Below are 20,001 nucleotides of genomic sequence, written 5' to 3'. Positions count from 1 at the left end.
AAGTCCCTCTCGGCAGGGCTGCTCTCGATCCTTTCTTCCCCCAGCCTGTATTGATACTGGGGGTTACCCCGACCCAGGTGCAGGACCTTGCACTTGGCCTTGTTGAACCTCATGAGGTTCACACAGGCCCACCTCTCCAGCCTGTCCAGGTCTCTCTGGATGACATCCCGTCCTTCTGGTGTGTCAACGGCACCACTCAGCTTGGTGTCATCTGCAAACTTGCTGAGGGTGCACTCGATCTCGCTGTCTAAGTCATTGATGAAAACATTAAACAGCACCAGTCCCAGTACGGACCCCTGAGGGACACCACTCGTCACCGGTCTCCATCCAGACATCGAGCCATTGACCACTACCCTCTGGATGCGACCATCCAGCCAGTTCCTTATCCACCGAACAGTCCACCCATCAAATCCATAGCTCTCCAATTTAGAGAGAAGGATGTTGTGGGGGACCATGTCAAAGGCTTTGCAGAAGTCCAGATAGACGATGTCCATTGGTTTTCCTTTGTCCACTGTTGTTGTCACACCATCATAGAAAGTCACTAGGTTCATCAGGCAGGACTTGCCCTTGGTGAAGCCATGCTGGCTATCTCGAATTACCTCCCTGGCCTCCATGTGTTTTAGCATAGCTTCTAGGAGGATCTGTTGCATGGGCACAGCATTACTGCCTTCATTAATTACTTCATGTCTTTGGTTATGGAGGGAAGACTGCAATACCTGTAAAGGAAATTTCAAAATATGCACTGTTCTTTCAGGCTACAAAGCCCAAGAAAACAGATGTTTTATTTTGCCCAAACAAGGGTAGTATATGAAGAGTAAGAATATTTAAAAAGATTGGAGAAGTTGAGAGAAAGAAAGTGTGTGCGACAAGAGCTCTACGGATCTTCTTTGTCCTGTTGTTTTTTACCTGAAAAGTATTTGTTGTCTGTGAGAACTGTTTGCCCAATAGGTTAGGTTAGCTACATGGTTTTGGGCAGAAAAGCCACTTTCAGAAAAATACTTAGGTTTTTTCCTTTAGTTATTTTTTCCCCTGTAACATGTTGTGACATTGCTTTGCAGTGTGTGCTTGAAATAGTATTCAAAGTCTGCTTGCCTCTCCACTGTGTATGCTTTGGGTCTTCCATGTTCAAAAGGATGAACTCAAACTAGAATTCAAGATGAGGAAAAGGTGAACAAATGTTATCAGGGGAAAACTAGATGAGATTAGTTTGTTGATTTCTAACAGCAACAAGAACACAAAATCCCAGAGGATGGTAAAAAAGGAAAAGGTTGCGATGTACATGTCAAAGGGATAAAAACCCGAGAAATGTCTGGAGAGATCTGAATTAAAGGGCAGCTCAAGCACAGGAAGAATGAGGCTGGATCGATGGGCCAAGGCCAACTGTATGAGGTTCAACAAGGCCAAGTGCCGGGTCCTGCACTTTGGTCACAACAACTCCATGCAGCGCTACAGGCTCGGGGAAGAGTGGCTGGAAAGCTGCCTGGTAGAAAAAGACCTGGGGGTACTGGTTGACAGCCGGCTGAATATGAGCCAGCAGTGTGCCCAGGTGGCCAAGAAGGCCAATGGCATCCTGGTCTGTATCAGAAATAGTGTGACCTGTAGGAGTAGGGAAGTGATCGTGCCCCTGTACTCAGTGCGGGGAGACCTGATCACCCTCTACAACTGCCTGAAAGGAGGCTGTAGTGAGGTGGGGGTCGGCCTCTTCTCCCTGGTAACAGATGATAGGACGAGGGGGAATGGTTTGAAGCTGTGCCAGGGCAGGTTTAGGCTAGACATTAGGAAAAACTTCTTCACCGAAAGGGTTGTCTGGCTCTGGAATGGGCTGCCCAGGGAGGTGGTCGAGTCATCATCCCTGGAGGTATTTAAAAGAAGGCTAGATGAGGTGCTTAGGGACATGGTTTAGTGGTGGGATGTCAGGGTTAGGTTAAAGGTTGGACTCTATGATCTCAAAGGTCTTTTCCAACCAAAGTGATTCTATGATTCTACTACTCGGGGACATGTTTAACCTGAGGATTAGAGAAAGATTTCTAACCACTGGAGCTAGAGGGTTATGGAACATCTTTCCAGTCAACATAAACAAAACTACAGAAAAACTCCCCCCACTTTCTGGAAAGTTTCTGAAAGAGGTTAAGTTAGATGTAGTGGAAACACTGGGGAATTGGGTATGCTCTTATGTTCTGGTGAGGTATAATTGTTTGCAAGAATCACCTAACACTGATTTTAAACCTGTGATATTGTTCGTTAGCATTGTATGAATAACTTGGATAGCAATTAGGCCAGTCATTCAAGTCTTATGTTATGATGTAAAGCATTTTGATAGAAGAGCTGAGAGCATCTGCTCTGAAAATCAGTGTTAAATGCTGCACTTGTGAAATGGAAAAGAAACAAGGCCAAGAGTATACTGGCTTTTTGGCACTTGGCTAAAGACACAGTCTGTCATGCAGCATTTTTATAAGACATAGGATAAATTATTATTTAGATATATAGATCTTGGGAAATCAGGCTTTCCATATCCATCGGAGCTGAAGTTTAGATGAACTGTAGATACAGTCTTGATTTTTAACTGTCTTCAGCTGCATGGTTCAAATTTGGGGCACTTTGTTCCAGTAGCACATTATTTTTTTTTTTTGTTTTCCCTCTAAAGGCAAACAGCACAGTGTTTGTACCCCTGATATCAGCAGCTTCCCCATTTAAATCCATTCCCTGCTGTTTTTCAATACATTATATTTGTATATGCCACCAACAGGAGGTTTCAAGGTAGGAATAAAGGCAAATCTTGCCTCTCTGAGTTTAGCATTCATCTAATGCTAACTTTCTTTGAACCTTCACATCTGTTTATTTCAGTGTTTGAATTCTTGTAAAAATAGTTGTGGCACAGTCCAAGAAACGAGCAACATGATTTCATATAATTGTTCTTTTAAGTGGCAGCATGAAATAATTAGTATGGCGTAGTTTAATTGGTGGCATCCTGTTGACTTTTTATGAAAGACTTGAACTATAATAAAAGCAGAGAACACAAGTTGGTTGGTTCCCATATAACCCAGTGCTGTCATCTTTGGGGGAAAGAAAAAGCAGCTCTGTTGTATATTTAATGGCAGATCCAGCATGTAATAGGTGTTCTGCTTCTATTTTTTTGCCAAATATCCCCTTGGGAAGGATTTTTGACAGGAAAATTACAGGATTGGTGCCCACTATAAGATTATGTTGATAATTGAAGCTGCTGTTTCTCAGTAAAACGTAAATGCAGCTTAAATAACTAGCCTAAAAGAAAAGAAAGGTGGTGGGGGTTTTTGTTTGGGTTTTTTGTGTGGGTTTTTTTGTTGTTGTTGTTTTTTTTTAAAGTGTAGATATGTAGAAAAATTATAACTTGGTTGTTAAGGCCATTATATCCCTCAGGCAGTTGTCACTACATCTGTGCTTAGTGCTCACTATGTGCCAGTCAACTACTTGTGCAACTTTTGTCCCTTTCTGCTTCAAGCAATTTCATGAAATTTTCTAGAGAAATGTTACTTTATAAAATGCTAGGATTTAAAAAAAAAAAAAAAAAAAAAGACATTGCTGTCATTTTAACTCCTCTAATGTTACTCAGCAAAGAAATTTAAAAAGTATATGAGCATTCCTGGAGTTTCCTGAGGACGTTTTCCCTTCCTAAGAGTTTTGAGTCTTAAGTTTTTAAAATGCTAGGATTTAAAAAAAAAAAAAAAAAAAAAAGACATTGCTGTCATTTTAACTCCTCTAATGTTACTCAGCAAAGAAATTTAAAAAGTATATGAGCATTCCTGGAGTTTCCTGAGGACGTTTTCCCTTCCTAAGAGTTTTGAGTCTTAAGTTTTCAATAAAATTTAGAGGTCAGTCTTCAAACTTGCATTCTGTACAGTGCTTGCAGTTAGTGTATGGTGACTTGAATGTCAGTATGGAAAGCATGCATACAATAAATCTGAAAATGGCCTTTCATTTATTTGTGATCTGGGCCAGGCTGACAGAAACAATAGACGGCTTGTACTATAGCATGTGCTGGTTGACTAGCGTAATCTGTGAAAATACAAACATGATATGTACATGCAAACTTTGTTTTTTAAAACAATTCTTAACTATCTGTAAACATTTTACATTGCACTTGGATTTTTATATTTCCAGAGTGACTTATAACAATTGATTTTAAATCTCTAATCCTTTGTTTTGTGCATTTCCTTGTGAGGTACCTAAGTGAGTAAAAGCATAAACAAAATAAGGTTTTTATCTCTGTCTAGGCATTTCTATCTTGGAAAGAGAGATCTAAAATTGGTCACCCCAGTTGTGAGGGCAGCATTATGTCATGAGGGGATTTTCACAAAAGCTGTGTAAAAGTTCAGGATGAGTAGACACAAATGTATTTGCAATGACTGAGATAGGCTCTCAGGGCAAACAAAAGTATATTAGAGGCTTTTCTAGCTACTGCAAAAGACTAGTGCTGGTTGGCACAACTTTCCTTTGTACTTTTAGCTCTCCTCTCACTGGATTTGGCCTGTGCCACATCTCTAGGAGGTTGCAGCTCAAAATTTCGCTTTACCGTGATGTGCAGGGATGGGCTGCAAAGTAGTGTGTAGCCAACAAAAGGAGTTGGGAGTTTCCTGGCTTCTGTTATGTCCACCCATACTTTAGTTTTTATGTCTCAGGCAGTTGTAGGTAAAAGTAAATGTAAAATACAATTGCTTGTTTGCTTTAGGTACTACAAAATCTTTCAGTATTGTCAATATCTGAACAGAAATAGGCAAATTAGATAAACAATATGGTGTTTCTTATAATTTAGGAAAGTAGTCCCAAATACAATACTATTTATTATCTTCCTCAAAGGACAAAAGAGTAGGTTTATCACTGTTTGAGTTTTGTATTTAATGATCAGTAATGTTCATATAAAACTGTCTTCTTTTACTGCATACAGAATGCAAAACTTATTTCAATGTAGTCAAGCCATAGCACCAGATATTTGAGCATGTGCGATTAGTGCTAGCCAGTTAGTGTAACATTTAATTTGATTATCTTGAGGTGAGGAAACGTGAAATAAACTTTACTTGAAAGTTCTAAACTTTAGAATATTTATGTTTAGAATATACATGTTCTACACACACATTCTTCTGTGGTATGTTTATCTATCCAGACTATTAGAGGTTTTTTCATGCCAGTCATCAGCTTGCAGTTTGAATTAGTTTGAAACTGAATGTTTTTCTAGAAGAGTACCCTGTTTGCTTGTAACTTGTCTTTAATCTCTGATACTGTTGTCTCGGGTTATATCAGGGTTCTGAATTGGAGACAGTAAAAAATTGTATAATGTAAAAACTTGTTCTAGTTTTCCCTGACACAAGAGGTATAAGAAGCACTCAGGCACACCATGCATTTGTACCTTTATGGTGCTGCTTAACAAATGACTAAAAAGAGCTGATAATACAAGCAAAACAAAGCAACTTTGTGGGTGCTGGAGATGTTAGACTTACTCTGCAGACATCGCATGAATTAATACGCTTTCTAAAAGGTCTAATCAGGTTGACTATGACTTTGTCTTATGAATTAGAGCAGTGCCAGTTTTTCTGGTGGAGATGCTCTGATGTCTGTAGAATATCTGTAGGATTAGTTTTTCATAATTCTAAATATACATATGCATGTATGTATAAGTTTATATACATGAATAGATCAATATAAAAACAGATGTGATTTAGGAACATGGCAGTTTAGTTCACTAATATAGGTCGCCTGTTGAAAAAATGCTTTTGAATGTATTTACTTGAGAGAACCTTGCACGCAATGAAGTGCATAAGTGTGTGGTTTTTTGCCCCCCCCCCTTAAAAAAGATGTTAATAACTGTTCTTATTAAATCCTGTACTGTGGGGTAATGGTTAAGTAATTGTATTGCAAAACACAGTGACTGTACCTGGCAACAATATCCTAAGAAAACTTTGCATCTTTATCTTGCAGGCTCCCGTCTTCGGCAAGAAGATTTCCCACCTCGAATTGTCGAACACCCTTCTGATCTAATTGTTTCCAAAGGAGAACCGGCAACTTTAAACTGTAAAGCAGAAGGAAGGCCGACCCCCACCATCGAGTGGTACAAGGGGGGGGAAAGAGTGGAAACGGACAAGGATGATCCGCGCTCCCATCGCATGCTGCTGCCCAGCGGATCTTTATTTTTCTTACGCATAGTCCATGGGCGCAAGAGTAGGCCAGATGAAGGGGTCTATGTCTGTGTGGCAAGGAATTACCTTGGGGAAGCTGTAAGTCATAATGCATCGCTGGAGGTGGCAAGTAAGTACTTTTTTTTTTTTTTTTTTTTTTTTTTTTTTCTCTCAGTCCTTGGTAACAGCTGCTTGCTTTGATGTTATTTGAAGATTAAAAAAATAAGTGTGAGCTGCCTCTGAGGCATTGACTTAAAAGCAATGAAGGAGTTATACAGTTAATTATTACTGATACAGAGATAGGAAAATAGGAAAACAGTTAGAAGTATCATATCACTGTAGAAATTCAGACTTTTTTGTGTATTTTCACTACTACTGTGCTTCCATGCAATTATGATTATTTAATGTTTGTTAGATTTTGTATACTTAATTTCAATTCATAGATTTTTTTTTCCTCTCCAGATAACTATGCAAAATGCAGCGTGTAATAGGAGGCAGGATAGCCAAAATTTGATCTAATAGGGTATGTTTGTAGTTGTTGTTACACAACTAAATACTAGAAAAAATAATAGCAGATTTAGAAACACTTTTTTTTTCCCTCTAAAACAAGTGGCCCACAAATTATCTCTCTAGTTCTAAGTATTGGGCCAACGGAAGGAGCAGTCAAGTATGTTCACATCACTTTGTAATGCTTATCTCTTCCTGTATACCCTTTAAACTCTACTTATTTTAAAGGAAGAGAGTGTACATGAAAGGGTTTTAAGCATTCATGTGGAGGGACAAGTGTAGGTCAAAAAATATCAATCAATATACTGAAGTATGAGAGGAAACCTTGCAATTCACGATTTAGGTATCTATTTTAAGTTGCTTTTATAGGCTTCCTCTGTAATCTGTAGCAAATAATCTGGTGTCATGTTAAGGAGCTAGCACAGAACTGGGCGAGTTGCTCTCTGAAAACATTTATCTCTCTGACTAAACAATTCATGTTGTTAACTAGTTCTGACAAGGCTTCTAACTTTTAGACAAGTTAAATAAATGCCAACATTGGTGTATAATTTTAGAAGGGCTAGATTTTCATAACTTTCACAGAAAGCAGGGGAAATAAACCAAATCTGTGCATTTTCTTGAGCACTTTGTCCAGTCTTGCTCACCTTCACAGAAAATCCCAAGGACTTTCATCATTCTTTACCAGAAGGATCTCTAGCATCACATATAATACAGTAAATACACATGATTAAGATCTGTGACAATGCTTTGTTACTGCTTTTAGTGATAAAAGTAATTAGTGTGTGGCTAGCTGAAAGCATGCTTATCCAGTAAATGCATAACCTGTTTAAATTATCTGTTGACTGGTTACTCCCAAATGTTATATTGAGTATCTTGGAGGTGTAGTTTTGAGTTGGTGTTAGTGTTTGAGATTTCGATTTCTATTTAATTGATGTTTGTTTACTTTACAGCACTGCTCATTGATTCTTAGAATGAGTTTTAATGTTCTGTCCATGCAACAAAGCAGCGTGGACAGTTATGCTTATTTCATGTTCTTTTGGTTTGTGATGTACCTTGAAGTAATGTTTGAAATGCATGTAGTCTTCCACAATTTTTCATCAGAATCTAGAAACATGAGGTAGACTTCAGTGGTTGGTACACTATGGCATACATCAATTCAACTGGTATGTAGTTGCTAAATGTGTTTGTCACCCCTGCCTCAAATCATCTTCATGTGATTACAGTAGAGTCTTAACTGGCAGGGTCTGAATGCAAAATATTGATAGAGCCACAAATGTTTTTAAGAGCCTCTGCCAACACTCAAGACAAAAACCAAAAGATGAGCATCTTCTTAAAGGGGTTCAAATGTACACCACCTAACAATAGTATAGCATTAAATTGTTAATCCAGCTCAAAATTACTCTCATATCAAGGGCTAGTGTCAGAAAATTGTATTTGGAAATAAGATTTGTAGGTATAATGGTATACAGTTAATTGTATACCAGCAGATTGTAGACAAAGAATTTTAACAGAAAAGATTATGGTTTTACTAGAAAAGGTAGTGATGTGACAGTGCAAAAGCACCAAACCACTTTAAATAGCACGGAAGAGATGAGGAACAAGGAGGGAGTTGAAGGCTGGTGGAATAAATTTGCATTAAATTCAAAGTCTGTGCATTATAGCTGTAATGCTGTCGTCATTATGAACTGTAGCAGCGTTCACAGTGGATTACTGAAAATCAGCAAACTGTTTTGATTAGCTTCTCAGTACACCTGTTTTGAGCACCACAGCATTTACATTTGTATACATGTAGTCATATACAGTTGCTGTTTAAGAAATCCTTATGTTTAATTTTCGTATGGTTACACAGTAAAATTGCTGTTATTTGGTTTCCATTTACAAAGTACAGAAGATCATTTAGAATATTCGTCTGGTTATATGCTTTGATGCTGTAAGTTTAACCAAAAAACTTTTGGGAAACATAGAAAGCAGAAGCATTTTTTTGGCATTATAACACCTAGCTCTCGCAGGAAGAAGCAGCTCCTGTTTGAACCAGTTTGTTTCGTAACGTGAGAGGGAATTTATCATAGTATTTTCTTCTATCACCTCTTACAGTAACAACTTCAATTGGATGATGTTCCCTTACTGTTCAATTGATGTGTAGATTTGACTTCAGATTCAGGTTAATATTAAAAATAAATTTTCATGTCTGTTATTCCTTCATGCACATTTTTTTAAGTAGTTCCAGTGCTCATCTTTGAGAAAGTCCATGAGAAATTTGTTGCCTGTGTCATTAGGTGGACATGTTTCTTGAGTACATTGTGCATAGATTCCACAGTTGCAAAGAAGGAAATGTAGAGGGATTTCAAATTTACAGAAACTTCAAAAGTGCAATATATTAAAAGCTTCTTAAATAGTGTGTATTTTAAGAATATAAAAAAATAGCTTCAGATGTGATAGCCGCAGTAGGGGAGAGACTAAAATCATAAATCATAAAATTGCAGAGAGAGTTTTCCCTCTGCTTTGTTCCTTTCTGTTCATCAACCTTTCTTTGTTGGCTTGACTGAGGTGTGTATGCCATTTAATCCAAAGATTAAAGTGTTGCATTTTCTTCCACTGATATGTATCTATCTATCTCAGTCATGGCAGTATTAAACATGATCTAAATACCATTTACTATGAGCAAATTGAATTAAGTTTCTTTCTTATGCGATCTCTGCCTCTTGTGGCCCTTCCAAAATGTTTGAAGATCCTATCTCTCTACTCATAGCATTGGGGATTTGTTGCATCTTCTCCATAATGCTATTTTATGTACATAAAAACTTCTTTTGCAGCTCTATTTCCTGCTGTTTCTGTGGCTATTTCCTTGAAACAGTGTCCCACCCCTACCCGCAAAATACCTTAAAAACAAAATGATCCTTCTGGCTGGTGAGGAGTGGTATCTTTTTTAAATCTATGAAACGAGTACTTGAACCCCCACTGACTGTATTCTGTTTGATTATGTTTCAGAGACTGTAACTTTCCCAAAACAGATAGCTAGCCACTTGATATTTCAAGAATTAAAATCTCTCAGACACTTTACACTAGTAAAACTATTCTAAGCTACACGGCTCTGTGCAAAATAGCATTGTAATTTAATATTACATGACTTTTTTTTGTATCATTTAGATCGGTAAGATCTTTATAAATGGGAAGAATATAAATTTGCATGAATAGGAACTCAGCAGAAAGCTGAATTACAAGTCAATTAAATAAAAGAGATGCAACTCCTGTTTAATTTGTGGTTTTGTTGTTTTTTGGTTTTTTTTTAGTTGACTGGTTTCGTCTTTATTTGGAACCTTACTCCCACAAAATTTCTGAAATGGAGACTCGGTGTAGGTGTTTAAACGTAATCTGTAGTAGAATGACATTTCTGTAGGGTAGCCCAGAAAGGGTGTGCGATGGGATAATCAGATAACAGTCTGCAGTCATCCTTCAGACTTTAGCTGCTACAAGTCCATTTGCCTGCTTCTTCTTGACTTCCTGAACTCAGCCTTTTGATCACTGGAGACCTACTTAAATTAGCTTTGTGTTTTGTTTTTGAGGAATGTAACTGGTTTCAGATTTCTGCCTACCAGAGACACGTTCTCCGGTGGTGAAAGGTCCTAAAGAACGTGAAAAAGGGCATGTCCCTGTCAAAACGAAACTGGGTAATTCTCTCTATAAATGTCAGCTTTTACAGGTGGGAGCACAAAATGGAACCATGCTTGATCCTCAGAGTAAGGGCTGGAGACTGTTTTGGCTGTCACATAAACAGCTGGGAAACAAAAGTCATTTTTTGCAGTAGAGAAGTGGAAGTTTTGGAAAAGTGCAGTTACCGATTAGTGGGTTGGAAGGTGGCTGCAGCTGCTTCATGTGCTTGAATTTCTCAGGATTGTCTGGTGAACGGATGCACCTGATCAAGACCAAATTCAGTTATTGGTGTGTGATAGTTTGATTCAGTGTTTAATTTGTTTTCTTCTGTTTTCCTCCAGTTATTCTTTTTTGTGGAAAATTCTGTCTCTGGATCTTGTGGGTGCCTCTTATATGAAGCATTATGTAGAAGTCTACCTATATCAAGAGTGGCAGCAATAGTTGCAGGGATATATTCATCTTTCTTTTTCCACTCTAAAGTTTTTGAGGATGCTAAGAAAAATCAAATGCAAATGAAGTTAGTTATGTTTGCTGGTCAGTGGCTTCATGAATCTTTAATTCAAATCATATTTCTATGGGAGAAAGTTATTTCACTTTTGCCATGAAAGTTCTAGGGTAACCTTTATCACAATGTTTCTATTTTCCATTGATATACGGATTTGCTTCTCAAGAGCAATGCCTTTGCAAAAGTATTTGTAAATGATATAGGCATGTATGCTACCTCTAACCTCATTAACAGGATATTTTACGCTAAACAAGCTGTTGTGTATGAAAGTTTGCTCATACTTGTTTTCAATTTACAATGGACAATACTCCAAATACTTTCTACATCAAATCCCAGGAATAGCCCAGTCATAGACTTACTATGCTGTGACTTCAAAAACAAACAATCAAAAAACCTTACATAGCACAGGGTTGATATGAAAGTTGAGTTAACAGCTCTGTTCAGTGGTTCTAAAACAGTAATATCCTTCTCACAATGAAAAGTCATATTTCTTTGTGTATTGTTTTCATCATATGTTCAATCTGTATCGTGTTAGGCTACAGTAGCAAACTTGCTCTCCTGACTGCCATTGTACAGCATCAATGTTTTAAGCCAATTGATGGGCAAATTTGCAGACTTTTGTTACCGGAGATGTTAATGTCTTGCTGATAAGTGACTTAATTCAAATGCTTACATGCATAATAACAAAGACAAGGATCTTGTTAAGTTCCTACGAACATATCAAAAAAAAAAAAAAAGTGAAGCTATACCATTGCTTACCACAAGCAATGGCATTAACAAAAGTTGCTTGAGGTGTAGAATGTTTTAATAGCAGTGCTGTTGCTAATGCTTCTTAAAACCTTCCATTTATCAGTGGTGGGTTTACCTTGGACCTGACTGCTTGTTGCAGCTGCATAGTAAGCCTGGATTACTATAAACTGCCTCTGAAGCATATTTTAGGAGAAATCTTCTGGAATGAGGTCAAAGTTGCATGCAAATTTGCTGCTTTTTATAATGTAGTTATCTCTGCTTGAGGAAAGCAAGAACAGTTATTTTAGCTACTTTTATAAGTTTGTGCATATTACTTTCCTCTGCCATTACAGTCAGTTGAAGAACATTGAGAGCGCGGATGTTAATGTAGTTCTTTAATTCCCCACCTAATTTTTAAAGATGCGTGGAGCCTTATTTTTACTCTTCAGATACTCCATGTCCTTTACTAACCAACTCCCCGGTAACTGTGGAACTGAAGTAATTTATTAATATTACTAGGAAATCCCACTAAATGTCACTGCTAGGAAAACTAGTTGTCCTTGTGAGACTTGAGAGTGCATGAGAAAATGTAGAGAAGCTAAAAAAAATAACTTCTTTGAAACTTACTGTCATATTTCTAGATGCTAGTGTGTGTGTGTTTGCATGCACTGCGTTCTCTCTCTTAAGCATAGTGCTATTGGATCTCTGAAAGCTTGAGAAGTGAACCTTGTACTTTTTTCTTTCTATTTTTTTTCTTTAGATGAAAATGATGTTGCCCATATTGAGTTAGACCTAATGAGAATAGCAGATGCTTTACAAAGCTCCAGTATTTGAAAGGCGGCTTACCCGGTTGCATTTACCTTCACCTATAAAAAAAAGGTGAAAGTAGGGTGAAAGATAAGGAATTTCTTTGTCCCATTAAACCTCTGTAACAAAATAGAGAGGGTTTATGTTCTTATTTTATATAGATATTTCTACTCTCTACATCTTCAAATTCTAGTATGAATCAACCAAACACAAAAAGAGATCGGGGAGTGAGGGTGCACAGAAATCCAGCACTGCAGCAAATGGAATTGCTTAAATAATTATGGCTCCTATGGTACTCAGGTTTAATCATATTATTATAACCACTGTATTCCTAGTTCAGGGATGGAAAAATTGGTCTTCCAAGAGCCTTCCATGGCTGTTCTAACAGCCTTCCATGAATATCCTAATACATGGTTTAAAAATGAAATAGTGACACATCTAAAGAATTTCAGTCTGAACTCATTGTATGATGCAAACAGGAAAAAAAAAAAAAATCAGGAGATTCCAAATGAGAACAAAAATTACTGGGGTGATTTCCTCTACTGGGTGGAAATAAGCCATAATTTTAGATTGTCTTTAAATTGAACTGTCCAGACATGTGAAGGCAATGATGTTGCCTCTGTGTTCGTATTCTTTATGAACAGAACTTACCTTCATGCAAGCAATTCACACATGGCCCATGTCAAATTTCAGAGAAGGTGGCTGAATTACTTTAAGATGGTTTTATTTAATGAAGTAGAGATACAAAACCTGATATTTCCCACTGAATTAGACTTATTTCCTCCTCTTTCCCCTCATCCCTTGCCATGTCATAATGAGTTTTTAGAGAAGAGGTATATTTATAACCAAGGAATTATTTAAAAACAATAAAAATGGCATACAGTCAGCGTAGCTGTCTTATGGTTAAAAACACTTCAAGATCCTTTGGGTTACAAGAAACAGAGTTAACCATGCTGTGAAGAGGATGGTTTCATCAGCAGCCTCATTAATTATTGTTGGTAAAATGACATGGTAAAATGGTAAAATGAAATATCCCTTGTTGTTCTGAAACTCCTTTGGCAGATGAAGAAACAGTTGCTACAGAATGTAAAGATCAGTGATGACTTTACATCATTTCCCTGTGTTATGCAGAATGAACTGTTCAATTAGCTGCAGAATTCTTTCTGTCCATTAATTGTGCAAGATATTGTTTGTATTGTTAGCTTCAAGTTATGCAATGCTGTCAAAATTTTTAGAAATGCTCTGTGTTTTAAATTATACCTTGTGTGCAGTCACTGGTGTGTTAAGAGAATCAGGCAAACAACAGGTTACTCCCTTTTTCAGTTGCGTGACGAAGAATAATTTGGATACGTATCAGAATTTCCAAAGTTTGAGGCACCCATTGCCTCAGAGAAAAATATGCCCTTTTTCAACCAAACCATTTGTTATTTTCTTCATTGAAGATTGGAACTAATATTGTTGGCAGTATATTGTCCTACCAGGCCTTATCATTGTAGCATTGGGTGAACCTCAGAACAACAGTTTTGTTTATTTGCTGTCATGATCAACAGATCTATGAGAGTATGCTTAACAGAGGTATGTATTGGCTAGTGCCATTACATTTTCTGTGCTTCCAACAGCTACCTCATTTACTATTTTTTCACATTTATTACTAACAAAATCTTTAAGAAATTTGTTGTTAAAAGCTGTGCTAAAATGGTTTTAATGACTTTATTCATTTGCATGCTGTTTTACCGCTCATACCTCATCAGATCAGGGAAAAAATTCCCTCAACTTTTGTTGACTACATTTCGGTGTTTCTTATGTTACTTTAGTGTGATCTTTTCTGCCTTTATCTTGGGGAGGGCAGCCCTCCTCACTTGTTGGTGGAATGTTGCTACTAGAGCCACGATCTGTACTGCCACTTCACTAAAAGGCTTGTTAACTCTATTTTAACTCATGAACACTTTGGTTGCTCTGTGTCCTCTTTGCAGTGGGCCAGTAGACACATGCATGCTGCAGCTTCCATTTAGTGCTTGATAAACATATCAGAAGGAATTGTAATTAGTTTGATATACAGTAACTCAAGCTGCATTTCTTCTAAAAGTATTAATGTATTTAAAATGGTTTCATTCCAGTGATGATATAAAGAATTTATGTTTACAAAGTTCACATAAACTAAGGCTTCTTTGGTTTTAAAGGTGTTACCTCTGTGTTGATTGTTTGAGACCAAATCTGTTATATGGGATCCAAACCAAACACTCCTATAGTGAAGATAGCTAAGATTTAGTTGGTTGCCTGGGGACTCACTTGGAAAAACATGCATTCATGCCAAGTCAAAAGCAGGGCTTATTTATTTTATGTTATATTTGTATTGCTTTTTACTTCCACCGTAGGTGCTGGAGTCTCTTTCTAAACTTTGTCAGCAGCAGTGAACATGCCACAGTAAATTCTTTGTAGGCTGCTGAGGATGGATGATAGGTTTCAGAGTACGCTGGTGCAGAGATTCATACTCTGCATACATACGGGGAAAATCTTTTTAGCAGGGACAGCTGTGACAGGACAAGGGGTAATGGTTTTAAGCTAAACCAGGGTAGGTTTAGACTAGATATAAGGAAGAAATTCTTTACAATGAGGGTGGTGAAACACTGGAATGGGTTGCCCAGAGAAGTAGTGGAGGCCCCATCCCTGGAAACATTCAAGGCCGGGTTGGATGGGGCTCTGAGCAACCTGATCTAGTTAGCGGTGTCCCTGCTCACTGCAGGGGGGTTGGACTAGATGGCCTCTAGGGGTCCCTTCCAACCCAAAACATTCTGTGATCCTGTGATACTAGAAAGAGCTGATTTGCTGCACTTGCATGCTGTATGTAGTACTTTGCAGTAAGGTGTAACAAAAGCCTGTGTATAACAAACAAGTTGGTTACAATTTTATTTGGCAAAGTTTCATAAAAGTTGTGGATGGTTTTTGTCTCAGGTATGCAGTTGGTTTTAAGATACTCCAGAAGGTCTTTCTCTTGAGTTTTTCATTTATCATTTTCTTCAGAGACTAGGTTTCTTCAGGCAAATGTCCACCCTTGCGTCAGCAGTGGGGGAGACAAAAAAGTAACTTTTTTTAGTGTTGCTTGGTGAAGTTTTGATTCAGTCTTGCCTGTAATCATTAAATAAATGAATAAAATAAGGAATGTACCTTATCAGAACTACTGGATGTTCATGCTGTAGAGAGGGTTATGAGGTTAATTTATGCATTGAGAAATAAAATGATGTGCAGATTTAAAACAGAAAAAAACAACAGAAAACCAAAACAACAAAGCTTGACTGGGAATGTGGTAACTTAAATATGCTTCCTGACACAGTCTGATATGGTAGAACTTCATTTTGTAGTTATATCTAAGTCCATTCTTAAAGGAAAACTGTTACGTGTGTTATCTAAAATATAACTTGTATGTAATTGGGAATATGTAAGAGTAATTCTGAGAGATCTGAAGGTTGTATAGTCTACAGTTGCGAGACTGGTGTTTTAGGATTTTGGTTGTTCCATGGAGATGTTTTGAAGCCTATACTGTTTGTATATTTCATACTAGATCTGAAGTGCTAAGATTCAATATATTTTGGAGGCAGACTAAGAGGACTTTTATTGAGGATGTGTGTCAACATATTTGAGCATTATAGCTAATTCTGTACTCAAAACAGTTCACAGGTCAGTGTTCTTGTTAGTGGATAACAATAGCGATAGAACAAATTAAAGCTTTTTCTAGATGCTGATACATGAGACTTACGTAAAACTACTGTGAAAACAGAGCATGTAAATAAAAGATTCCCATTCAATGCAATTATCTACTCCTGCCAAGATCAGGGCAAAATAATGGGCTACATGAGCAGTTTGTCCGACCCAAGAAAGCTGTTCTTATATATTTGTGTCTTGCCAGACGCTATGTGGAACGGAGGATTTTAGGTTGCCTTTAGCCAACAGAGTTCTTGATCAGTTATGATACTGTGACTATAATGATTATTCTTAAGCTGATGAGTAAGTAATTTAGAATGTTATGGTGACCGTGCTGGGATGGATGATCAAGCAAATTACGTGTTTTGTAGTCTTGCCAGAAATTGCTGTGCAGCTCAGCATGTTCATAAATCAAAGAATGTGGTGGTAGTCTTTCTATGGAATGGTGACTCTGGTGGGTAAAAGATTATCTGAAACATTGAACCAAAACTGGAGAAGATTCTCAAAACAAGGTGGAACCTATGCCTTGCAGATTTAGACTCATAGGTCATTAATTTTGGAGAAAAAAATAATTCAATTAAAATTGTTCAAGTTTTAAGGGCCCTACCTTCCAAACATGAGCCTGAGATAGATGTGTAAGTCATTTTCCTAAATCCAACCAACATAGTGAATTGATACCAAAGCTCTCCTTAGTTTTGCTGTTGCTATCCAGAAGACAATTCAGACTGTTAATGTCACGTATAAATACCAACAAAGGCAGGCATCCTAATTATATGAAGAAGGAAACAGAGGTTTTGATAACACAGTCTGTTTTCAGTCTCTGCTGCGTACTCCCCACGGTGTTAGGCAACATGCTGTTTGGTATATCTCAAGCCTGTATGGCCCATGGGCTCTGAAAGATGAAGCCTTGAGCAGAGTTCAGAGGGAACTCCTTGGTGGAAGTTATCAAATGAATTTGGGCCATTGGCTGTCTCCTCTTTTTTTTTTTTTTTTTTTTTTTTTTTTTTTTTTTTTTTTTGTGTTGGCGCGTTCTTCTTTTTTTTCTTTTTTTTTTTTTTTTCAATTTTTTTTTTTTTTTTTTTTTTTTTTTTTTTCTTTTTTTTCCTGGTTAGCGAGATTCCTCTGGTCCAAGGGAGTTTTTATATGTGGTTTTCAACTGACAGATGTCTCATATATTTTTTTTCCCCAGTTTCTGCTTTAGTCTCTGATCTCCACACCCTCTGCTACCCCCCACCCCACAATGTCTTGGTAGAACTAGATGAAGTGAAGGAGGTCATTCCTGTTATTATCATCTAGGAAATGTAAACCCTAATAATATGGGACATAGGGCTATAGGCAAAGGAATAAAGTCAGACAAATAAAATGCTGGATAGTAATTCTCATGCATTGTTCGTTCTGATGCTTTTTTTCTCCAATTCTACATTTTAAAACATATTTTTCTGAAGTACTGAAGGTCTTGCTCCTGAGCTAAATTTGGAGATAAATTTGCATTGTGTCAATACCCTTTTCTGTATGAATTTAGAACTTTTGGCAAATACTTCATATCGATGAGATATTTTATTATTATTTTCAGTCATCATTTCCAAGAAAACAAAAGTATCAGCTGTATTTAAAATTGTGAAGAAACTGATTTTCTTTCTTTTTACTGTCATCACATTAAAACTTTTCTTAAAAATCATATTGCTGACAAAGACAGATTTGCATCTTTGTGAGCTGTTTTGATGAGAACTGTCTGACTTGACTTGCATCCTGTATGCAAATTGATTTCAGCTGATCGCTTTGAATTTGAAAGAAATTTAATTTGAAAACTGCCCTGTTCCACTCCCTGCGGTAGTAGATGCTTCTCTACGTCATCTGTTAAGCAGTGCAGAGTCAGCATATGGCTGTTCCTCTCCTATTTAAACTGTTTTCTCCAGAGAAAGAGAAATTCCCTTTAGACCAGGCAGACATCTGCTGACTCTCTCCTACTAGCAAAGCAACTGAAAAGATATCTTTCCTGTGATTAAAAGAAATATGTCTGGAGGCGCTTAGTTTTGTTCAATTAATCAAAGATTAAACACATGTGGACTCTCTAAACTGGGCTTCTTTGTGCTTCTGTGCTATCAAAAGAGATTGGAGGGGAGCTGTATGCTAGAGCTGGATTGACTAAAATTTAATATTTTGCCTATATGCCTGCTATAATTCAGTTCCAAAAGTTCATAATAAAGTGAAAAAAACCCCACTAAAATTATATCTTTATTAATTTACAACTTAAAGTATTCCAATTAACAAAAAAAAAGACCAAAGTGTAAAATAATTTTACTAACCCATATTCTTAACAAAAAAATCTTCAGGATATCTGACTCTGCTACTTTATACACAGTTACCATTTTGGTTTCTGTAACCATTTCCAGATGCAAAGGCATTCTTGGTTGCTTTTGTTCCTCAGTTCCTATTAGTAAATGCTTTACTGGCAGAAATTGTTAGTGTTAGATGTCTGGTATTCAGCTCAGTGCCTTATCCTTACTCAACAATTTATACTACAGATAGAGTATTTAGTAAAAACCTGCCGTTTTTTCTCTGATGCCAAAAAAAAATTTCTTTTTTTTTTTCATCCTAAAGTATACAGAATACGTAGACTAAAAATGCCACAAGAGTAAGATGGCAATAATTAAGCGGATTCCTTGAATACCATGCTGCTCTTAAATTTTTCATCAGACACTAGCGAGTCTCTCTTGTAGACATCTTTATCTGAAGATAATTTGTTTGGCTCCAGTTTTATTAGTGGAATTAGTTCTTTGGTGTAGTCTGTGGTGAGGTTGTAAAACGGGAAAGGCTCCACTGATAGTGTGACTTTACGAAGATGTTTTATAAAAAACTCATTTTCTGGACTACTCTTTCTAATAACTGTGGGTTTGATTTATTAACTGATCAATTTTTCTTCAGAATAAATGAAATCTTACCTGTGTACCACTTTCTGAATAAACATACATTAAAATAGAGTGGAAAGGACTGTCCTTTCATAAACAGGCGTCAAGTAGCATTTTTTGCAAGATATTTGATATGTTAGCATTTTTTTTTCTTGTAAAGTTGTACTAGTCATATATGAATCGTTGAAGAAGCAGACAATGAAATATTCAAAACTTCCACCATGGAATAAGCTAGCAAAATAAAAATAATCAAAATATCCTCAATATGTAGCTTTTTCACTATTAATGGGCTGAACCATCCTTTAATGTTAATAAAAAGTATAATGGTAGACATTGGAAATAACTTCATCTTAACATTCTAACTGCAGCAATTAGGTTTTTAAACAAAAAAAAATAGTCACATTATTTTCCAAAAAGGGGAAAAAAAAAATCATAAAGGCCAGCTAATTTTAGTAAATATTGTCCTTGTACAGAAGAAAGAAAATCTTTTGCAAAAGTACCCTGAAAAGTCGATGCTCCTCTGTTTTTGTGTAGGTATTTCAAATCAAGTTTTTAAAAGCATTTTATAAATGTTGAAATGTACTCGTACTTGGGAAGGAAGGAGGTCCTACTATTGCTGTTCTCTAGACAGAAAAACTAAGGCAGGAAGAAATTAAATCCTGGTCTCAGAGGGTCGCAAACATGTCTATCAGCCGTGGAGAGATTGGGAAATTCTGCTCAGTTACATTTGTTCCTCACAACACTGTTCTTCATCACTCTGCTTTAAGGATTGTTTGAAATGTTTCATAGCTATTTTTAGCATTAATTGCAAATAACTTTGGAAGTCCTTTGAAATGTTCCAAAAATTATCCCTTTTGTGTGGTGCTGGGATATAAATTTAGTTCTCTAACTCGTAATTTTTGATTTTTTTCTGTCTATGGATTTATTCCTGGGTTGCTGATTCCCTATGGTTATGGGCCATCTTTCCCCTGCCCCTCCCAGCTGCTCATGGATCAGATGAATATATCAAGATGATTGTATATTTAGCCCTCCATTGTCCAGAGAGAGA

General features: G+C 37.0%; 1 protein-coding gene across 1 annotated transcript in view; it reads left to right on the top strand.

Annotated features, from left to right (window-relative positions):
* ROBO1 (roundabout guidance receptor 1) overlaps positions 1 to 20,001 on the top strand; it is a 659,248-nt gene that overhangs the window by 373,028 nt on the left and 266,219 nt on the right. Inside the window, exon 3 of the mRNA XM_035902213.1 lies at positions 5,950 to 6,276. Coding sequence (XP_035758106.1) covers positions 5,950 to 6,276 — 327 coding nt within the window. The remainder of the gene's footprint in view (positions 1 to 5,949; positions 6,277 to 20,001) is intronic.

Source organism: Egretta garzetta, unplaced genomic scaffold (genome assembly GCF_000687185.1).
Source record: "Egretta garzetta isolate BGI_Z169 unplaced genomic scaffold, ASM68718v1 scaffold289, whole genome shotgun sequence".
NCBI lineage: Eukaryota > Metazoa > Chordata > Aves > Pelecaniformes > Ardeidae > Egretta > Egretta garzetta.
Note: the sequence above shows the minus strand (reverse complement) of the source record. Positions and strands in the feature narration are given on the sequence as shown.